A 17,557-nucleotide genomic window follows, 5' to 3' on the forward strand; every position below is an offset into this window, starting at 1 on the left:
GCTCATTTTAGAGAATGTTCGTTCAGCAGATGCAGAAGTAACAGGAATTGTAGCCAGTCCTGTGAAGACGCGTGAGAGGCAAGGGAAATTTTGTTTTTTTTTGCTTGCCAATCAACAGGGGGGCCATGGCCCCCTTGTGCCCCCCCTTAGCTACGCCAGTGCGGACCATCGTGGACTGGAATGCCTGCACACCGTACATGCCGTAATCGACGCCATCTGTGTCGCGGTCGCAGCCGGGAGCGCCTAATTTCACCGTGCCCCACCACCTGCGTCATAATACGCGTATACGCGGTCGACGCAAGATCAAGATCAAGATCAAGACCCTTGTTTTTGACATCGTCACAAAACGCTAATCACGTGTTTACACCAAAGAACGTGATTTTATTTTTTGATTTTATTTATTTATTTCGATAATTAACAAAGCATACATTATATCGATAACAGCATAAATAAACAAAATGCAGCTAGAGAATTATCGATGATGAAAATACAAAAAGCGTGGCTAACATACTTATTTCTATTGTGGTCCAACATAACATTGTACATACTATAAACTATAGCAAATATACCCACGATACCAAAAATTTCACGATTCCTCAATCGGAAAACCCATTCGACTTTTTCCGTCATTCCTAGAAAAGAGTTATTCTGTTGAATGGTCCGAGCCTGAGGTCCGAGCCACAGGTCCGAGCATGGGTCCGAGGGTTCCCGATTGGGTCTTGTCTTTCCTCATATTTCGCGCTTTTAACAATGCATTCTGGGAGAATTCTAAAGATGGCGTGTTGGAGCGTAGCCATGTGGCGACACGGTTAAAACGTTATGAGACTAATTTGTATTTAGAGCGTATAATTTAAATACTGGTAAGCCCTTTGTTATCAGCACTTGTTAATTGCGCTCAATAAGTAATGGGCGGTATATTAGTTGAACGAACAATTAGATAGTATTTACTATTGGTACTAGCAGTGAATATAGACCTGGCCGGCGTTACCGACGCCGTATAATCATGATAATGCCTTGTCACCCCATTGTGTAACCCGACCAGGCTGTGTGACTGACGTCAATATACAGCCTGACATCCATCCATTGGAAAATCTTGTACCTCTACAAAAACTGCCGAACAATTACGTATATCTCAAATAAAATAATCATCTAAGCATTTCTCATTTTCTGCCTTGTTTTGTATTAAGTATAGCTGAGAGGGTCGATGTTCCCCGGGGTACTGCCGGAACGTACCCTGGGTACGGTCCAGTATACCGGAACGTACCCTAGTACAATCTAATATGCCGTACCGTACCTCGCCTACTCCACTAACGAGTCTAGGGAGTCGCCTACTCCCTAACCCTAACCTAGACCGAATAATTCTGTCCTATATAACCTTTTTTATATTTTGGTGAGGGTTATATTGGGACAGAACGGGGTTCATTGAAATTTCGTGAGATCGCATGCAAAATGCATGCGCTGCGAATGCGGCCCGTACGCCGCTATTGGCGCGAAAAAAAACCTACCGTTCCCTTCTACATGGCTTTACCTTGCTACTGATATGTGTATACATTGACTTCAATCGTTATTTACTTCTTAAAAGATTGTTTTTCATAAACCCCGCTTCATTAACTTTAGTAAATTACGTTGGCCATTTACAAACAATCAGACCAATCACAGCGAGTCTATCAGACCTCCTGCAGCGCCACAGATACAATCGAGAACCAGGGGCTATTGTAAGACTCGCTCTGATTGGTCTGATTGTTTGTAAATGGCCGACGTAATTTACTAAAGTTAATGAAGCGGGGTTTATGAAAAACAATCTTTTAAGAAGTAAATAACGATTGAAGTCAATGTATACACATATCAGTAGCAAGGTAAAGCCATGTAGAAGGGAACGGTAGGTTTTTTTTCGCGCCAATAGCGGCGTACGGGCCGCATTCGCAGCGCATGCATTTTGCATGTGATCTCACGAAATTTCAATGAACCCCGTTCTGTCCCAATATAACCCTCACCAAAATATAAAAAAGGTTATATGAGACAGAATTATTCGGTCTAACCCTAACCCTAACCCTAACCCCAATCCTAACACGAATCCTAACCCTAATGATATCAAATAGTGACCAGGGTACGTTCCGGTATACCGGACCGTACCCAGGGTACGTTCCAGCAGTACCCTGGGGGACATAGACCCTATGAGCTTAAGTATAACCTTCACCTTATAGTATTCCATCGTTGTTATTAAAACTAATACCTCAGTTCGCTGTGCACATTGTAAATTTCAAGAGCCGAACCAAAATTTCAACTAACTACCAACCGCCATGTTTCCAGAGTGCATGCTTTGGAACGGCACGCGGAAAACCCGAAACGACATATCATACCATAGCGTTGCAACTCGCGTTGGCGCGAACATAAATAAGCATCATATACTCGTATATATATAAATATTAAAACATTGAAAACCAGGAAACATCAATCTACAACAACTTAATAATTATCATTGCAAAGATATGTACTTGCCTTGTGTTTAGGCCTACGCACTGTGAAAATCAGGTCCATTGCCGATTTTAGTCGCACTGAACATGGCGGGCATGGCGGCTGTCTGGTTGTTTTGATCCAATTCATCTCAGAAAAACGGCATAACTCGATAAATAAGTAGCGCCCAGTAGCGCTCAGTTACCGCGGGCAAGCCAGAGGTTTATAGATTCGTTTGAGCTATTATATGTGACGCTATCTGTGTCGATGGTTGGATACTGAGCCAACTACAAGGTTTTATGGGCAAGAATTTGAAACGGTATTCTAACCCTAGCAATACCGTTTCTTGGAGCTACCCATTGTGCAGTCTGCACGAAAAACTTCCACCCTCATTGGCCCAGCGGGCCTGTATAGTAGAAATGTATAATTCACTGGCCCACACTAGGTTTTACAGGCCCGAATCAATGTTCATCATATTATGAAAGGAGAAACAGAACTCTGGTGTATTCTTATAGATTTATTCTTTCATGAAATTGAACAAAAAATTATCCACTTCCCTCTCAATGTCTCATTACCTCCGCCCAACGGAGTTGGAGGAGGTTATGTTTTCACTCTCGTGTGCGTGTGTTCGAGCAGCAGCAACGAGCGGCTGCTACGAGCGAGCAAGCAGCAAGCCAGCAAGCCAGCGTGTACATGTCAGTACGCTGGCGTATATCGTGGCTTATTCGTGTGTTTGTGAGTCGTATGGCGTATAGCTCATGTTGCTGGCGGAGGTATGCACTCTCCGTGAGTGCACTGTCTAGTTATCATTGTTATCGTACTCATCATCACGCTCATTTTGACTTCGAACAGTAACTTAGGCTCATAGGGTCTATGTCCCCCAGGGTACTGCCGGAACATACCCTGGGTACGGTCCGCTATACCGGAACGTACCCTGGTAACTATTTGATATGGTTAGGGTTAGGGAGTAGGCATAGGCGACTCCCTAGACTCGTTAGTGGAGTAGGCGAGGTACGGTCCAGCATATTAGATAGTACCAGGGTACGTTCCGGCAGTACCCTGGGAGACATAGACCCTCTCAGCATAACTTAGCCAACACGTTCAAGGCCATGTTGAAAACCAGAAGTTGTTGCGACCTCTAGGGGCGACAAACACGTATGGTGTTGACTAGTTACTTCCCCTACTTATAATCGGGAATATGATGCCCTATCGGTAAATATCGGTAAAATTTTCATACAAAATATCGGGAATTTCGGTAAATTCTGAAATATTATTAATAGACCATTTACTCCATTTTCTTCCACTGGCCCATCGGGCTTGTTCATTTACCAGTTTCATTGGCCCCACGGAAAATTTACTGGCCTCAAATACCGGGCCAGTGGTTAATTTCGCAGACTGATTGTGTACAGACAGTGAGTCGGTGACACTGTGGCTGTCTACAATACTCAATAGTAGTACTAGTAGTACATGCAGTACAGTAGTACCAGACACTACTTCTACCACTCGGTGTCGGGTAGTTGTAAATACAGTGTGATTTCATAAACAGTAATGTGCATGTAAAATGTAGCAAATTTTACCCAAAAAAAATTCTGAGTGAGGAAGTGAAGGAGTTTATAACTACATTTTTCTATTGACACCCACATATATTATTGTTTATCATCAGTTACATTGCTTATATTATTAATAGCTAAATCATTCTTAATGATTCATAATTACGAAGGAGGTCTCTGTTTACAGACGATTGTCACCTTAACTCGTCGCTTCTCGCGAACATCGCCCAACATGGACCCACCGCCACAAGAGCATCTCAACATGTTCGTGACGCACGTCGAAGCGTCGAAGATGTTCCTCATGGTGTACGGCCAGGCGGACACCGAGGGCCGCACGAAGCTCGCGCGCTTCATGCACGACCGCGAGTACTTGCTCGAGACGACCTTACCGCCGCGGCACGTCGCCGAGCTCGCGATACACAAGACCATCTGCGCGCGGATCGACGGCGGCTGGTACCGCGCCTTCATCGTCGCCACGCTGCCTGCCGAAAACCTCGTCGAGGTGCAGCTCATCGACTTCGGCAATACAACGACGGTCGGCGTTTCCGCCGTGCGACTCGTCGACGGCGAACTCGAAAGCCTCGGGCCGCAGGCGACGATGTGCGTCGTCGGCGACGTGTACCCGGCCGCCGGCGCCGACACGTGGTCGCCGGAGGCCCTCGCGTACCTGCGCTCGGCCGTCGTGTCGCGCGACGGCGCCGTCTCCGTGCTGAGCCGCCAGGAGAAGCGCGACGGCTCCACCGTGCCCATCGTGTCGCTGATGCTGCCCGGCGGCGCGTGCGTCGCCGACAAGTTGGTCTCGATGGGGTTTGCGCGGCGGATGGGGCCAAATCGGGCGGCGGCGGCGGCGCCGACGGGGCCGCCGCGGCGGGTGGAGAGGCTCTCGCTGGAGCCGGGGGAGGAGCGGGCGGTTTACGTCTCACACGTCGACTCCGCCGCGGACGTGTACGTTCAGCATGAGAGCGAGCAGGGGCGACTCGAGAGCCTGATGGAGAAGATGACGCTGCACTACGCTGGCGGCGCGCCCGCCGCGGACCTCCGCGTCGGCGCGGCGTGCGCGGCCGTCTACGGGTCGGACAGCGTGATCTACCGCGCCGAGGTGATGCGCGCGCTCCCAGGCGGCCGCTTCGAGATCTTCTACGTCGACTACGGAAACCGGGAGGAGCGCACCGCGGCGTCGCTCTACGAGATACCCGGAAAGTTCCTGCAGCTTCCCGCGCAGGCGGTGCACTGCGCGCTCGAGGGAGTCGCCGTTGCCGACGACGACGCCGCGGCGACGGCGGCCGCGCGGGAGTTGCTGGAGGGTTACGCGGACGCGCTGACGATGCGAGTCGTCTCGGCGCTCGGCGGCGACAAGTACGGCGTGCGTCTCTACGACGGCAAGACCTCGCTCGCGTCGCTTCTTCGGCGCGGCCGCAGCGGCGCGGGACGGGGGAGCGCCACGCCGGCGCCGCTGCCCGTTGTGAAGGTGGCGGCGGCGGCGGCTTCCGTCGAGGACGTCCGCTTCGCCTCGGTCCGGCTGACCGCTGGAGAGACGCTCGAGGCGACGATCGTCCACGTCGACCCGCCGTCGACCGTCTACTGCCAGCCGTCGCGCGGCGCCGAGGCGCTAGACGCTCTCATGGCGCGCATCGAACACGCGTACGCCGCCGACGGCGGCGGCGCGTCTAATCTCGCCCGCCCCGAGCCGGGCGTCGCCTGCTGCGCTCAGTTCACGGGCGACGACCGGTGGTACCGCGCCGAGCTGCGGTCGGTGAGCGGGCTCCAGGGCCAGGTGTACTACGTCGACTACGGAAACTCGGAGGTGCTGCCTCTGTCGCGCGTGCGCTCGATCGCTCGCGACCGCGCCGCGCTGCCGCGACATGCCATTTTGCGATGGCTGCAGGCTGCGAGGTTCGCGGACCAGCAGGAAGAGGCTGCCGAAGGGGAGAGCGGCTTGCGGGAGGTCGTCGCAAACGTTATCGACGCGGCGGTGCGCGACCTGGCGGAGGAGAGGCTCGGCGAGACGGAGCAGCCCGAGGACGATCGCGCGGAGGGGGCAGCACCGGCGGCGCCCGCGCCCGAGAAAGGTCAGTCCGTCCGTCTGTTCGTCCGATCGGATCGCGATACGTCTTTTAGCGATGGAGACGGGTTTTGTAATCGCGCAGGAGGAGCGTGGATCGTTCACTCAAGCACTCATCTAACCCAGCGTTTGATTTGCATTTGCGTTTGGCAGGGTTCGTAGCGGGTCTTCCAAAGTCTTATAAGTACTTGTTTTGCCAAAAATAAAATAAGGGCCCTTATTAGTACTTATTTTTGGTGAAATCATAGAAAAATACTTAATAGTCCTTTTGCCAAAGGACCCTAGGTTTTATAAACTGTTTACGAGAGTAAGAATTGTTGTATAATTGTATATATAATACGGAATAATTAAATCTGCTGTGCAATTGTGTATATAAATATTATTAGTGTACTTTAATAGTCGGTGATCTATCAGAAATCGTGTAAAAAAGTCTTATTTTGGCCTCCAGAAAGGGTCTTATAAGTCCTTATTTCAACATGTGTCTTACTACTATGAACCCTGTTTGGCCGGGTTTCGGAATCGCACGGGCTGATCTCGCATGGATGGCTGACGTCCTAACGCGTGTTTGGTTCGCATTTGCAGACCAGCCGGAAGACGAACAAGAGGCGACTGCTGCGGGAACCGAGGCGGAGGCGGTGGAGAGCGATTTGGTGGCTGACGACAATTCGCAAGAAGGTATGCCGCGCAATCCGCTCAGATGCGTACAAATAACTTTGGGTTACACAACAGTGAGTCACAGTTAAGTCACAAGCACATACTTCCAGTCTATACTCACGTACGTTCGTTTCGGTGAGAAGGACAGCGTTATGGTATTGGTAATGACTCATCGTTAACTTATCTTTGGAATGTGGAATCACTGACATCGCGATAACGTCAAGAGTAATCTTACTTTATGACGAAAATAAGCATTCAACGTCGTAGCGACCGCTCCAACGTCCATTCCGAAAACCGTCGCCGACCGATTACCTCCACAGAACAAAGTAGAAGTCGCCCATAAGTAACTCACTCTGTTGCCGTGTTTCAGGGGATGTTGCTGTGGCTGCGGAGGAGGGGAGCGGCGAGAGACTGGCGGCGGAGGGGAGCGGCGAGAGACTGGCATCGCCGTCTTCGAGAGCCTCTATTTCGACCGGAAGCTCGTCGCGACGATCGATGCGGCGGCGGCGGCGGCGGCGTCGGCGGGGGAAACGATCGCGATCGATCTCGCGGACGGCGCAGACGACCTCGGAGAGATGCTGGTGAAAAAGGGCGTCGCGAGACGCGCCGACGACACGTCGTCAAGGCAACGGCGCACTCACTCGGGGTCGCCGCCGCAGCAGCCGGCGCAGCGGTACGAGCGGCCGTGCGTCGGCAGCGGGCAGCAGGAGAAAGTGTCGCTGTCGTGGGTCGTGTCGCCGGGAGAGTTCTACTGCCAGCTGATGGCGACGGCTGATAAGCTGGCAGAGCTGATGTCGGCGATCGAGCGATACTACACTTCGATCGGCGAATCGTCGGCCGAGACGATGAAGAAACCACAGGCGGGAGCGGCGTGCGTCGCGCTGTTCGCAGAGGATAGCGCGTGGTACAGAGCCGAGGTGAGTTGTGCTTCTTGCTAGCATGTTACACTTGTGGATTTCTTGCTGTCAAGGATAGTGTGTGGTACCGTACAGAGCCGAGGTGAGCGACTGCTTCTCGCTAGTGTGTTACATTTGTTGATTTATTGTTGCCGAGGATAACCAGTGCATGGTACAGAGCCGAGGTGAGCTTCTTACCGATTATTCTTGTTGGTTTTTTTCCGACTTAATCGCCCCATCGCTCACTCTCGTGGTATTACGTTGTTATTACCTCTGCAAAGGGGTTGGCCAAACTGGTGTGTTCCAGGCTTTACGCTCATAGTATATTTTTATTGTTTCATGTATTTTATTATATGTTCACCGTAGCATGTTCTTGTTGTTTTATTTATTGTATTATATGTTTACAGTAGTAAGTACTTATTGTACTGGTGATTGACAATGTGTGGCAATATAGCTACGACTTGACTATATATGTTTGTGTCTTTGTTTCACAGGTGGTCTCTGTCAATGCTAATGACATCGAGGTGAAATTTGTCGACTTTGGAAATACAGATAAGTGCCAGCCATTGGCAATTAAACAGGTAGGTTCTTGGTTAATTTATTGGTAGCTGTGCCCCTCAATGCTTTCGACCCTGCTCCAGAACCTTTTGCCCTGCCATTTAACATGCGGAGCTCATACGTCATATATGCATCGTCAGTTTGTTGTGTAATCTAGATTAACGTTGGAAAAGCAGTACTTAACGAACCGAATTTAAACCGTCGTTGTACCAGGTGATTTGAATGACTCGTGTTTCAGATCAAAGCTGAGTTCATGAAGCTACCTGTCCAGGCAGTTCTTTGCGGTCTTAAGAGCGTGAGGCCGAAAGACGGGGAATGGACGGACGCGGCACGGGAGACCCTGGAGGAACTCATTGGTGAAGAGGTGCAATGCACCTTCTACGCGTGTTCCAAGGGTGAGCAGCCATCGGGCATCAAAATAAATTGCATAATCGTTGGATGCAGTGTTGGAAATGTGAGGTGTGTCCACCAGTCCAGGTATGGTAACTTTTGAGCAGGACTGGCTAATCCTTCTAGATTTCACTATAGTTTATGTAGTAGAAAGTCGAAGTAGCAGTTTTTCAAAATAAGCATTTGCTAGGTTCGCAAACGAATTTTTTTTAAGACTGCCAGCTAAGCTCCTCCAGTTTAAGTTCGAGAATCGGCGAAGCAACGTCTAACTCAAGTTCTCATCATTTCCCCCTCTCTCTCTCTCTCTCTCTCTCTCTCTCGCTCTCTAGGCAAGTACATGGTGGACGTTGGCGTGACGCCCGAGCGCAGCGTGGCGGACGAGCTCGTGTCACGCCACCTGGCGGTCATTGGCTCGGGCGCGGCGAGGGGCAGCAGCAGCTCGGAGACATCGAGCACGCGGGCCGTGCGGCTGGGCTCTCCCGCGGCGACGTTGCCGCCGCTGATGCGTTACGCGGTCGCCGCGGCGCCGCCGGCGACGATGGGAGACTACGTCGACTGCACGCTGACGCACGTGGAAGGTGGGAGCGAGTCCGTGCCGAGTGGCATTACCGACGGCGGCGTCCGACGTCGTCGGAGGGTTTTGCGAAATCGGTCGGGGGTGGGTGGTAGGGGAGAATCGAGGGCGCGTGCTGTTTTAAATGTTATGTTTTTTAGAGCCGGGGGTGCGAAATCGGTGGGAGGGGACTGGGAGAGAGTCGAGGGTGCACACTGAGTTGTACTATTGTGTTGGGGAATGTACCATTTTTTCAAAGAGCATCTGTTTTTAGAGCTGGGGGTATCAGTGTTTTGGTTGACCTCGTCGAGATTGCCGGCGATTTCCCGCGTCGTTTGGTTATTGATTTTGTTGGGTACTCTGTTTGTTGCAGGACCCTGCAGGTTTTACGTTCAGTTGTCCAAGGATCTAGCCGTGATGGAGGCACTAACAGAGAACCTTAACAGCCACTACTCGACGCTGACGGAGAAACAGCTGAAGTTGGCCAACCCTACATCAGGTACGTACGATAGATTTGTCGGCGATTCCTGACGAAAAGTGCAGGATAAAAATATGCGATGCGTAAGAGCGTCACTTGCATCAGAACAGTTTCGAGAGTTCCAGTTCTCAGAAGACGGTTGTTTTTGCAGGAACCGCGTGTGTTGCTCAGTATGGGGACAGCAGTTGCTGGTACAGAGCAATCGTTCAACAGAGAGCCTCTCCGAGCAAGCTTGACCTGAACTTCGTAGACTATGGCAAGTAATCGTATAGTTAGGTTCTGATCCGTAAGAACGTAACGTAAGTTAGAACGTCCGTAAGAGAAACGTAAGCAACCCTCTGCAGTCACTGAAGCTGTATGTGTGTGTTCTCGACCTGGAACCCATTGTCAGAAACAAAATTAGTCTTAACAATAATCAAAACCGTTAGCATTTTCTCGTAGACCAGACCTGCGTATACTGTACGCCTGCGTATGAGAAACTCGTAACTATACCACGTTTCTGTCAACGATCTACGAGAAAAGATTATTGAAAAATGTCAAGACCAATTTCGCTTCTGACAACGGGCTCCTGAGCTCGTTAACCTCCCCGACGCACACGTACATCGGTCGCTTTGGAACTCGCACGTCCAGTCTTAGTTTTGTTCCTTAGTTGCGCCGTTTGTATATATGTCCTCCTGTATTTCCTTCTCCTTTTGTATTTGTTTCCTTTGCGGGCGAATCGCTCGAAGACCAGCCGACGGCGTGCGACGACGATTCGAACGCTCTTCGCGACGCGTTCGATTGACGCCAACGGTTATTGGTGACGCTTTTCAGGTCACAGCGCGATGATTCACGTGACGCGCATCAAGCTGCTGCTGCCGGAGTTTGCAGAGCTTCCTCCGCAGGCTGTGCAGTGCTCGCTGACGGGCGTCGCCGCGGACACGGACGAACTGACGCGCACGTTCAAGCAGCTCGTGTCTTCTGAGAAGGATCTGGTGGCGTTGGTGGATGGAGTCGACGGACAGAGGTATTCATCTTTCGCGTTCGCGTGCGATTCGGCGTTTCGCCGACGTTTGATGCTTCTCTTGCTCTCACTCTTTCACTATCTGTCTCACTCTCTCTCCCTCTCCTCCAGGGAGCTAGGTTTTTTTCCACAGGAGCTCTTTTTCAAGTCTGTGGGAAAAATAACTTTTACAACAAAACAAAAATTTTACGGGAGCTATTTTTAACCTCACGGGAGCAATTTCGGAGGTTTGAAGAGCGAATCGCTCAGTGCTCCCGTGTATTTTTTTACCCTGCTCTCCTCCCTCTCTCCCTCTTCCCCCTCTCTGTCCCCCTCTCTCTCCCGGCTCAACACAACGTGTGGTCGCACGATGTGGCTTCTCTATGCTGACTCGTAATCTAGTCGTCCCCTATCTCTTTCTGCTCTCTCTCCTCCCTCTCTCCCCCTTCCCCCTCTGTGTGTGCCACATTTCTCTATACTGACCGCAGTCTCCCCGCCGCCGCGTGTTGCAGGTTGGTGACGACGTTGTATGACGTCTCCGACGGAGGCGAGATTAACATCAACGCGCAGCTGACCGGGTCCGGCGCGTTGGCCATCAGCCGATCCAGCCTCGCGGAGGAGGCGCACGACGAGGGAGAGGCAGGGCAAGCGGACCTCCTCCCCGTGGACACGCCGCGCCGGTTGGATGAGGCGTCGCGTATCGATCTTCCCGATGACACGCCGCTTCGGTTAGATATAGCAGCCCACACCGATCTCCCACGCGACACGCTGCCTAGGCTTGAACATACCACGACTCACACGCGATTCTCCATGTGACACGCCTGCTAGGCTTGACATAGCGACTCACACCGACCTGCCATGTGACACGCCTGCTAGGCTTGACATAGCGACTCACACCGACTGCCATTGCGGACCACGCCTGGCTAGTGACATAGCGTCACGCACTGACCTTCCACGCGACACGCCCGCTAGGCTTGACATAGCGACTCACACGGACCTTCCCCGGGACACGCCGTACGGACGAGAGATCCGGCTACTTCTTCCGACGAGCCGATGGCGCCTGAGGAGATTGCGTCTGACGATCGACCTGCCAACGCAACTCGGTTCGACAACGACGACGACCTCCTGTCGCGACTTCGCGACGGTGCGGTCGAATCGACGCGGCGTACTTGCGATCGTGGAACGGAGAGGACCGAAGAACCTGCGGAGCGCCTCGGCGAGGCGGACGCGAGAGAAGGACGCGGCGAAGAGGCGTGCAGGCGAGTCGCGGGACCGAGTCGGCTCGCTCGCAGTTGAGACGCGAGAGCGAGTCGCGGATGGAACGAGCGCGACGAGACGTGTTTCCACAGATGACTTTCGGCGATCGGATGCGGGAGAGTACTCTGCGGCATAACGAACTTTGATGGTCGCTAGGGGGAAAACCAGGACCGATAGAGTATGAGGAGTCGAGACAGGATGAGACAGAAGCGAGACGGCAGATGAAGGAGGCGGAGCGCAGACAGGATGCAGACAGGGCGAGACAGTGAAGATGACGGAGTCGGCCGACAGGACGAAGAGACCGAGCGAGACAGGACAGAAGAAACACGAGCGCGAGACGGGATGAGATAAACCGAAGCCGAGACGCGGACGAAAGCAGCTGGCAGAGCTACCGGACGACTGTAGCGCAGAGCTACCGGCGATGTAGCGGCAGAGCTACGGTGATGTAGCGGCCAGAGCACTACCCGGACGATCGTAGGCGGCAGCAGCTGAGCGGGCGACTGTAGTGGCCAGAGCTACGGGACGAGGCCAGAGCTACGGACGATGTAGCGGCCAGAGCCTACGAGGACGAGGCAGAGCTACGGGAGAGGCAGAGCTACGGGAGATGTCTAGTGGTCGAGAGCTACGCCGGACGAGGGCAGAGCTACGGAAGAGGCAGAAGCTACGGCGACGATTAGAGCAGAGCCTACGGGCGAGTAGCAGGGCCAGAGCTACGAGAGACGACGGCAAGAGTACGGAAGAGGCAGAGCTACGGGCGAATGTAGAGGCAGAGCTATTGGGACGATTGTAGCGGCAGAACGCTACGAGACGAGGCCAGAGCTACGGGGCGATATGTAGAGTCAGAGCTCGGGACGATGTAGAGGCAGGCTACGGGAAGAGGGAAGAGCTACGGCAGCAGAGGTACAGAGCTACGGGACGATGTAGAGGCAGAGCTATGGGACGCGATGGTAGAGCCGAGCTACGGACGATGTAGTGGGAGAGCTACGGGCCGAGGCAGAGCTACGGGAAGAGGCCAGAGCTACGGGACGATGTGTTAGGCAGAAGCTACGGGACGATGTATTAGGCAGAGCTACGAGCGAGGCAGAGCATACGGTGAAGAGGCCAGAGCTACGGGACGATAATGACTGTATGAGGCAGAGCCGTCACCGGCGGCACCGATGTACGCAGGTCTCCGTAGATGCTTCCGAGCGGCAGCAGCTCTACCCGGGACGACTGTAGACGGCGAGCTAACCGCCGTACCGATCTTCACCGACTCATTGTTGTAGCGCAGGCTACGAGACTGATCGCAGAGCTACGGCGAAGACGGCAGAGCCATACGGGACGGATTTGCTGATAGCAGGCAGCAGCTACGGGACGCATGTTTAGACAAGAAGCTACGTAGACGAGCGCGCAGAGCGTCCATAGCGACGAGTGCAGGCTACGGGATCGACCGAGCCCAGAGCCTTACGGGGACTCGACGCCTTTGTAGAGCCAGAGTTACGGGACGTGTTAGAGGCAGGCTAGCCGGGACGATCATGCCTCTCTTTCGTACGCTCTGTCAGCGGCCCAGACGCTACCGGGTACGACGCAGAGCTACGGGACGATGTACGTTGGGAGAGCTACGGGACGACTGTAGCGGCAGTCATGTACGGGAAGAGCAGAGCTACCGAGACGATCTGTATTGTAGATGGGCAGAAGCTACGGGACGACTGTAGTGGGAGACGACTACGGCACGACGGCCAGTTATCGCTACCGGCGAAGAGGGAGACGCTACGCGCGGACGTCTAGTAGACTGAGCCAGAAGTCCTACGACCGATCTTACGACCCTCTGCTAGAGCTACGAGACGACGCGCTATGGCATATCGCGAGCGACGACCGGCAGCACGCTACGGGTGAAGAGGCAGGCTACGGTGGCGAACCCATGTAGTTGGGGGCTACGGGACGATGTCAGTGCAGAGCTACGCCGGAGCCCGCAAGAGATATCGGTGACGACCCCTGTTAGTGGCGAGAGCTGCGGGTACGATTCCTCTGTAGCGGACAGAAAAAGCTACGGGAAGAGCAGAGCTAATCGGGGACGATGTAGAGGGCCAGAGCTAGGTGGAACGATTTAAGGCGGCAAGAGCTTACGGGAAAGAGCAGAGCTACCGGGTACGATGTAGTGGACGAGAAGCTGCGGGGGGGCTTCCTCGAATTCCCCTTGGCCACGCGCGCAGTGAGTTCCAGCCTACGAGAGGACTAGATCCTCGCTTAGTGGGATAGTCTCACCTGGGCACGACTTGGCAGAGTCTACTCGGCGACGACTTATTCTCTCTTTTTTGAGTCTTCCCGCCCATCCCCCCTACTTATGGGGAGAGATATAGGGCAGGGGCGTTAGAATCGGAGCAACCCGGAGGACGAGATTCCCAGCGCTGCGATTCAAGCCCACACGACATTCCGATTGTTTTATTCATTGCTCCGTCGCGGGCTCCCGACGCAAAGCTCATAACCTCGGCATTCCACAAGCTCCCCCCGCTGACGCCGGCTGCAAATTTGAGTTCATCTCTAGTTTTCGCCCCCTCAGCTCGTCTCGCCTCTTGCCGGCCGCTCTCGCGCTCCTCCTGCTTCCTCGTCCTGCTTATGTTCTGGTGTCCCCCGTATCCGTCGCGTTCCATTCTAGTATCACCTTAGAGGCTCCTCGCCGTGAGAAGACGTCTCCAGCGTTCGCTCCTGTCGGAACACGACTTTCCCACTCGAACGCTGTGTAGGTTGACGCAGATTTGTAGTAGCGCGGAGACGCGGAGTGTGCTATGCTCCGCTAGTTCTCTTAGGCTAGCGAAACCGATCTTCGGGAGACCTTTTCTCTTCGCTCGGCGAGCTGCTCGACAGTGCTGGTTGCTGTCGCCTCCGTCCATTCGTCCCGAGTCAGACTCCGCCGCCTCCTCGCCCAGTGGCTCCAGACGCCTCACTGATGATACTGTCAGCAGCCATAACGCCTAAACAGTACTCGTGTCTACCTGAACCGATCGGTCCTCTGCGTTCGATGAAAGTTGTCGAGCTGCTATGTGGAAGCATCTTCTGTCTTAGGCAGATGATTGTAATCTTTTTAATGGTTGGTTTAACTACGTGGATGTTTTTTACCAATACTCGCTCTTTAGCTCATCTTGGACATTAGTCAGATGCCAGCTCTGATAGATCGACTCCCCATTGATCGTCCGTAGCGTCCGTCCGTCCGTCCGTCGACGGCTCCGTCCGTTGCCGTCAACAGATTGGCCACAAATCTTAACGCTCGACGTACCGTCTTCACGGCATCAATGTTCGGCACATCAGGGGCGGATCGTCAAAACGAGTTTGGGGTGTCGAAAGCTGGGGTCAAAGGTCCACAAGGTCAATGAGGTTGTAAAGAAGGGGGTAACATTCACTCCTTTAACTTAAGTTATATTCGGAGGAAATGCAGGCAATTGCAGGCAACAATCTAAACTGGCGCCACGACCATACGGCTTGCCGTGATAGTCGGTGTATAGATTTCATGCGTAGGAAAAAGCATCATCCTGTGCCGAAATTCGAGAGGTCACAGGTCAAAGTTGCTATGGTTCAGTCGGGCACAGGGCAGATTTTAGACAATTTTCTGAGGACATCGGCTGACCGGACGCGATTGAACCAACTTTTTTGTTTCAGCGGTGGACTAGATTTTATGGCTTTAATTGGAAAGGACCATGAGAATGTCCCTTCGTGCTGACATGCGGAAGAGTAAGTGATCGGATTAACCTATTTGACCCTCAAGAGGAGGGTTTTTAAACTATGGATTTGTTCACTGCTTCAACAAAGATGAACTGCTTTTGCCTCAGTAGAATCCCCTTTCCCCCACCCTCCCTTCCCCCTCCCCACCCTCCCCCCCACCCTTCCCCACCTCTCCCCCTACCTCCATTCTGCCGATAGGGTGGGCGGTGTCTAAACCATGATGTGTACGCAACTGCGTGTCTGATATCTGCGACCTAACAAATGTGGTACTACGCACGCACTGAAATTTTACGTTTATAATCGTTGCCAACAGACCCTCAATGGCAAGCCTCAGACGGCTCTGCGGCTCATTGTTATCGCTATCCTGGACAAAACTAATGATATTTTCATCTTCCAGATTATTTTTATTCGCATTTTTTCTCATGATGTGTTATTAGTTAAAAAAAGCGAAAGTTGCGGCGAGTTGGAACATTGCTTCTCATGTCTACAGTCTCTCATGCATTTGAAGTATTCAAGCCTGAAAAGTCTGTGCAGTTCTGAATATCTCATTCAAGTACTCTCTTCAACTCTAGTAGTTGCATACGTAAGTGTTTGCCGCCACAGCCGTGCAAATTGCATGAATTTCGCGATTTGCAGGCGATCGTCCGCGGCCAGCAGAGCGCGTCGTGCACGGACTCCGAGATTCGGACGGCCAACGCGATTGTCCGCGACTGCTTCCTCTTAAGTCCGGCAAGGTCTCAGGAGCTCTGCATCACGGGCAGTACGCCACCCAAGCCCGCATTCAGCGTCCCCTCTGCTATCGTGACTTTCTCGCCGCTCCGTTCCACTAACTTGTTCTTCTATTTCTGTATAATCGGCTCGAGTTCAATCCCGGATTAATATATCTTGATATCATTACCCACCCCTGCCTCCCGTGATAAGCCGACACACGACAACGGAAGCATCCGCGGAGCCGCCCCCGCCCCAAAGACACTCGCAGTGCGATCGCCTGCACACGGTCACGCAGTGCAAGCCACCCACCACGTCATGCACGCTCTCCAGCTCGCCCCCCTCCCCCCCCCACGCTAGCCTCTCTCGCGCAGCTGTAACCCCACTCACCGCACGCTCTCGCTCGGCCCCTCACACACGCTTGCTCTGCGCGACCCCCGCTCGCGCTCATCGACCCTGCCTCCACGCGCATCTCTCGCGCCCCGTACACGCCCCCAGCGGGCTGTGATCGTTTATAGGCCGTTGTAATGATGATTATTTAGTTGTGATCGTTGTTGTTTTTCATCCGACGCAACTCTGTTCTCTACCCGCATGCGTGTTAACGATAAGCTGACATCTTTAGAGCACGAGTAATAGCGTACCCCTCAATCCGCACACCAGGCGCTAAAACATACACGGGAGAATTCGTGATGCGTAGCGATTCGGCTCTTCAACGCCTCCGAAATCGCCGCTCCCCCTGTGGAGGCTCCAAAATAGCCCTTAAAATTCTTTGACGAGCAGCCTATGTTCCCCCCCAGCAAACTTGAAAAGAGCTCGCCGCTGGAAAAAAAGTACTTTCCCCCCCTGCTACCCATGCCCATTATTGCGATGCGCTTTGCAGGGTCCGCCCGAGCTGCGTCCCCCTCCTCCACTGTCACCTACCTATCACTGTCGCGATTCGTTTCTTTTTTTGTTTCGTGTTTCGGCCGGTTCGCGGTACCAGCTAGGAAAGAGGCATGCCTGTCGATAGGGTCCGAGAGCCGGCTGGCGGTTCCCGAGGTCGTCCGCCGAACCAGTTTCATCACGACGCGGCGGTGCTGCGACCTGGCGGACGGAGTTCTCGGCTCCGGTCGACGACGGAAGCACAGCCCTCGAGACGACTCGCCCGGAGGGCCCGGCAGCAGCGGCTGGCGCCCGCGCCCACGCGGCCCCGAGATCAATGGTCACTCCGTTCCGCTCTGCTATCGGTCCGATCGAGATTCGGCGATACGTCTTCCTTTTAGCGATGGCAGACGCGTGTTTTGTAATACTCGCGCGCCAGGCAGGAGCGTGGATCGCTT

General features: G+C 53.3%; 1 protein-coding gene across 1 annotated transcript in view; it reads left to right on the forward strand.

The window, feature by feature from the left end:
• Positions 1-7,252: 7,252 nt before the first annotated feature.
• Positions 7,253-17,557, forward strand: part of LOC106810264 (tudor domain-containing protein 1-like) — a gene marked incomplete at its 3' end in the record, with an annotated part of 12,051 nt that continues 1,746 nt past the window's right edge. Inside the window, exons 1-9 of the mRNA XM_014813557.1 lie at positions 7,253-7,637; positions 8,111-8,197; positions 8,413-8,569; positions 8,894-9,142; positions 9,491-9,616; positions 9,747-9,851; positions 10,409-10,601; positions 11,090-11,339; positions 11,392-11,478. Of these exons, the coding sequence (XP_014669043.1) occupies positions 7,296-7,637; positions 8,111-8,197; positions 8,413-8,569; positions 8,894-9,142; positions 9,491-9,616; positions 9,747-9,851; positions 10,409-10,601; positions 11,090-11,339; positions 11,392-11,478 (1,596 nt within the window). The remainder of the gene's footprint in view (positions 7,638-8,110; positions 8,198-8,412; positions 8,570-8,893; positions 9,143-9,490; positions 9,617-9,746; positions 9,852-10,408; positions 10,602-11,089; positions 11,340-11,391; positions 11,479-17,557) is intronic.

Source organism: Priapulus caudatus, unplaced genomic scaffold, assembly GCF_000485595.1.
Source record: "Priapulus caudatus unplaced genomic scaffold, Priapulus_caudatus-5.0.1 Scaffold425, whole genome shotgun sequence".
NCBI lineage: Eukaryota > Metazoa > Priapulida > Priapulimorpha > Priapulimorphida > Priapulidae > Priapulus > Priapulus caudatus.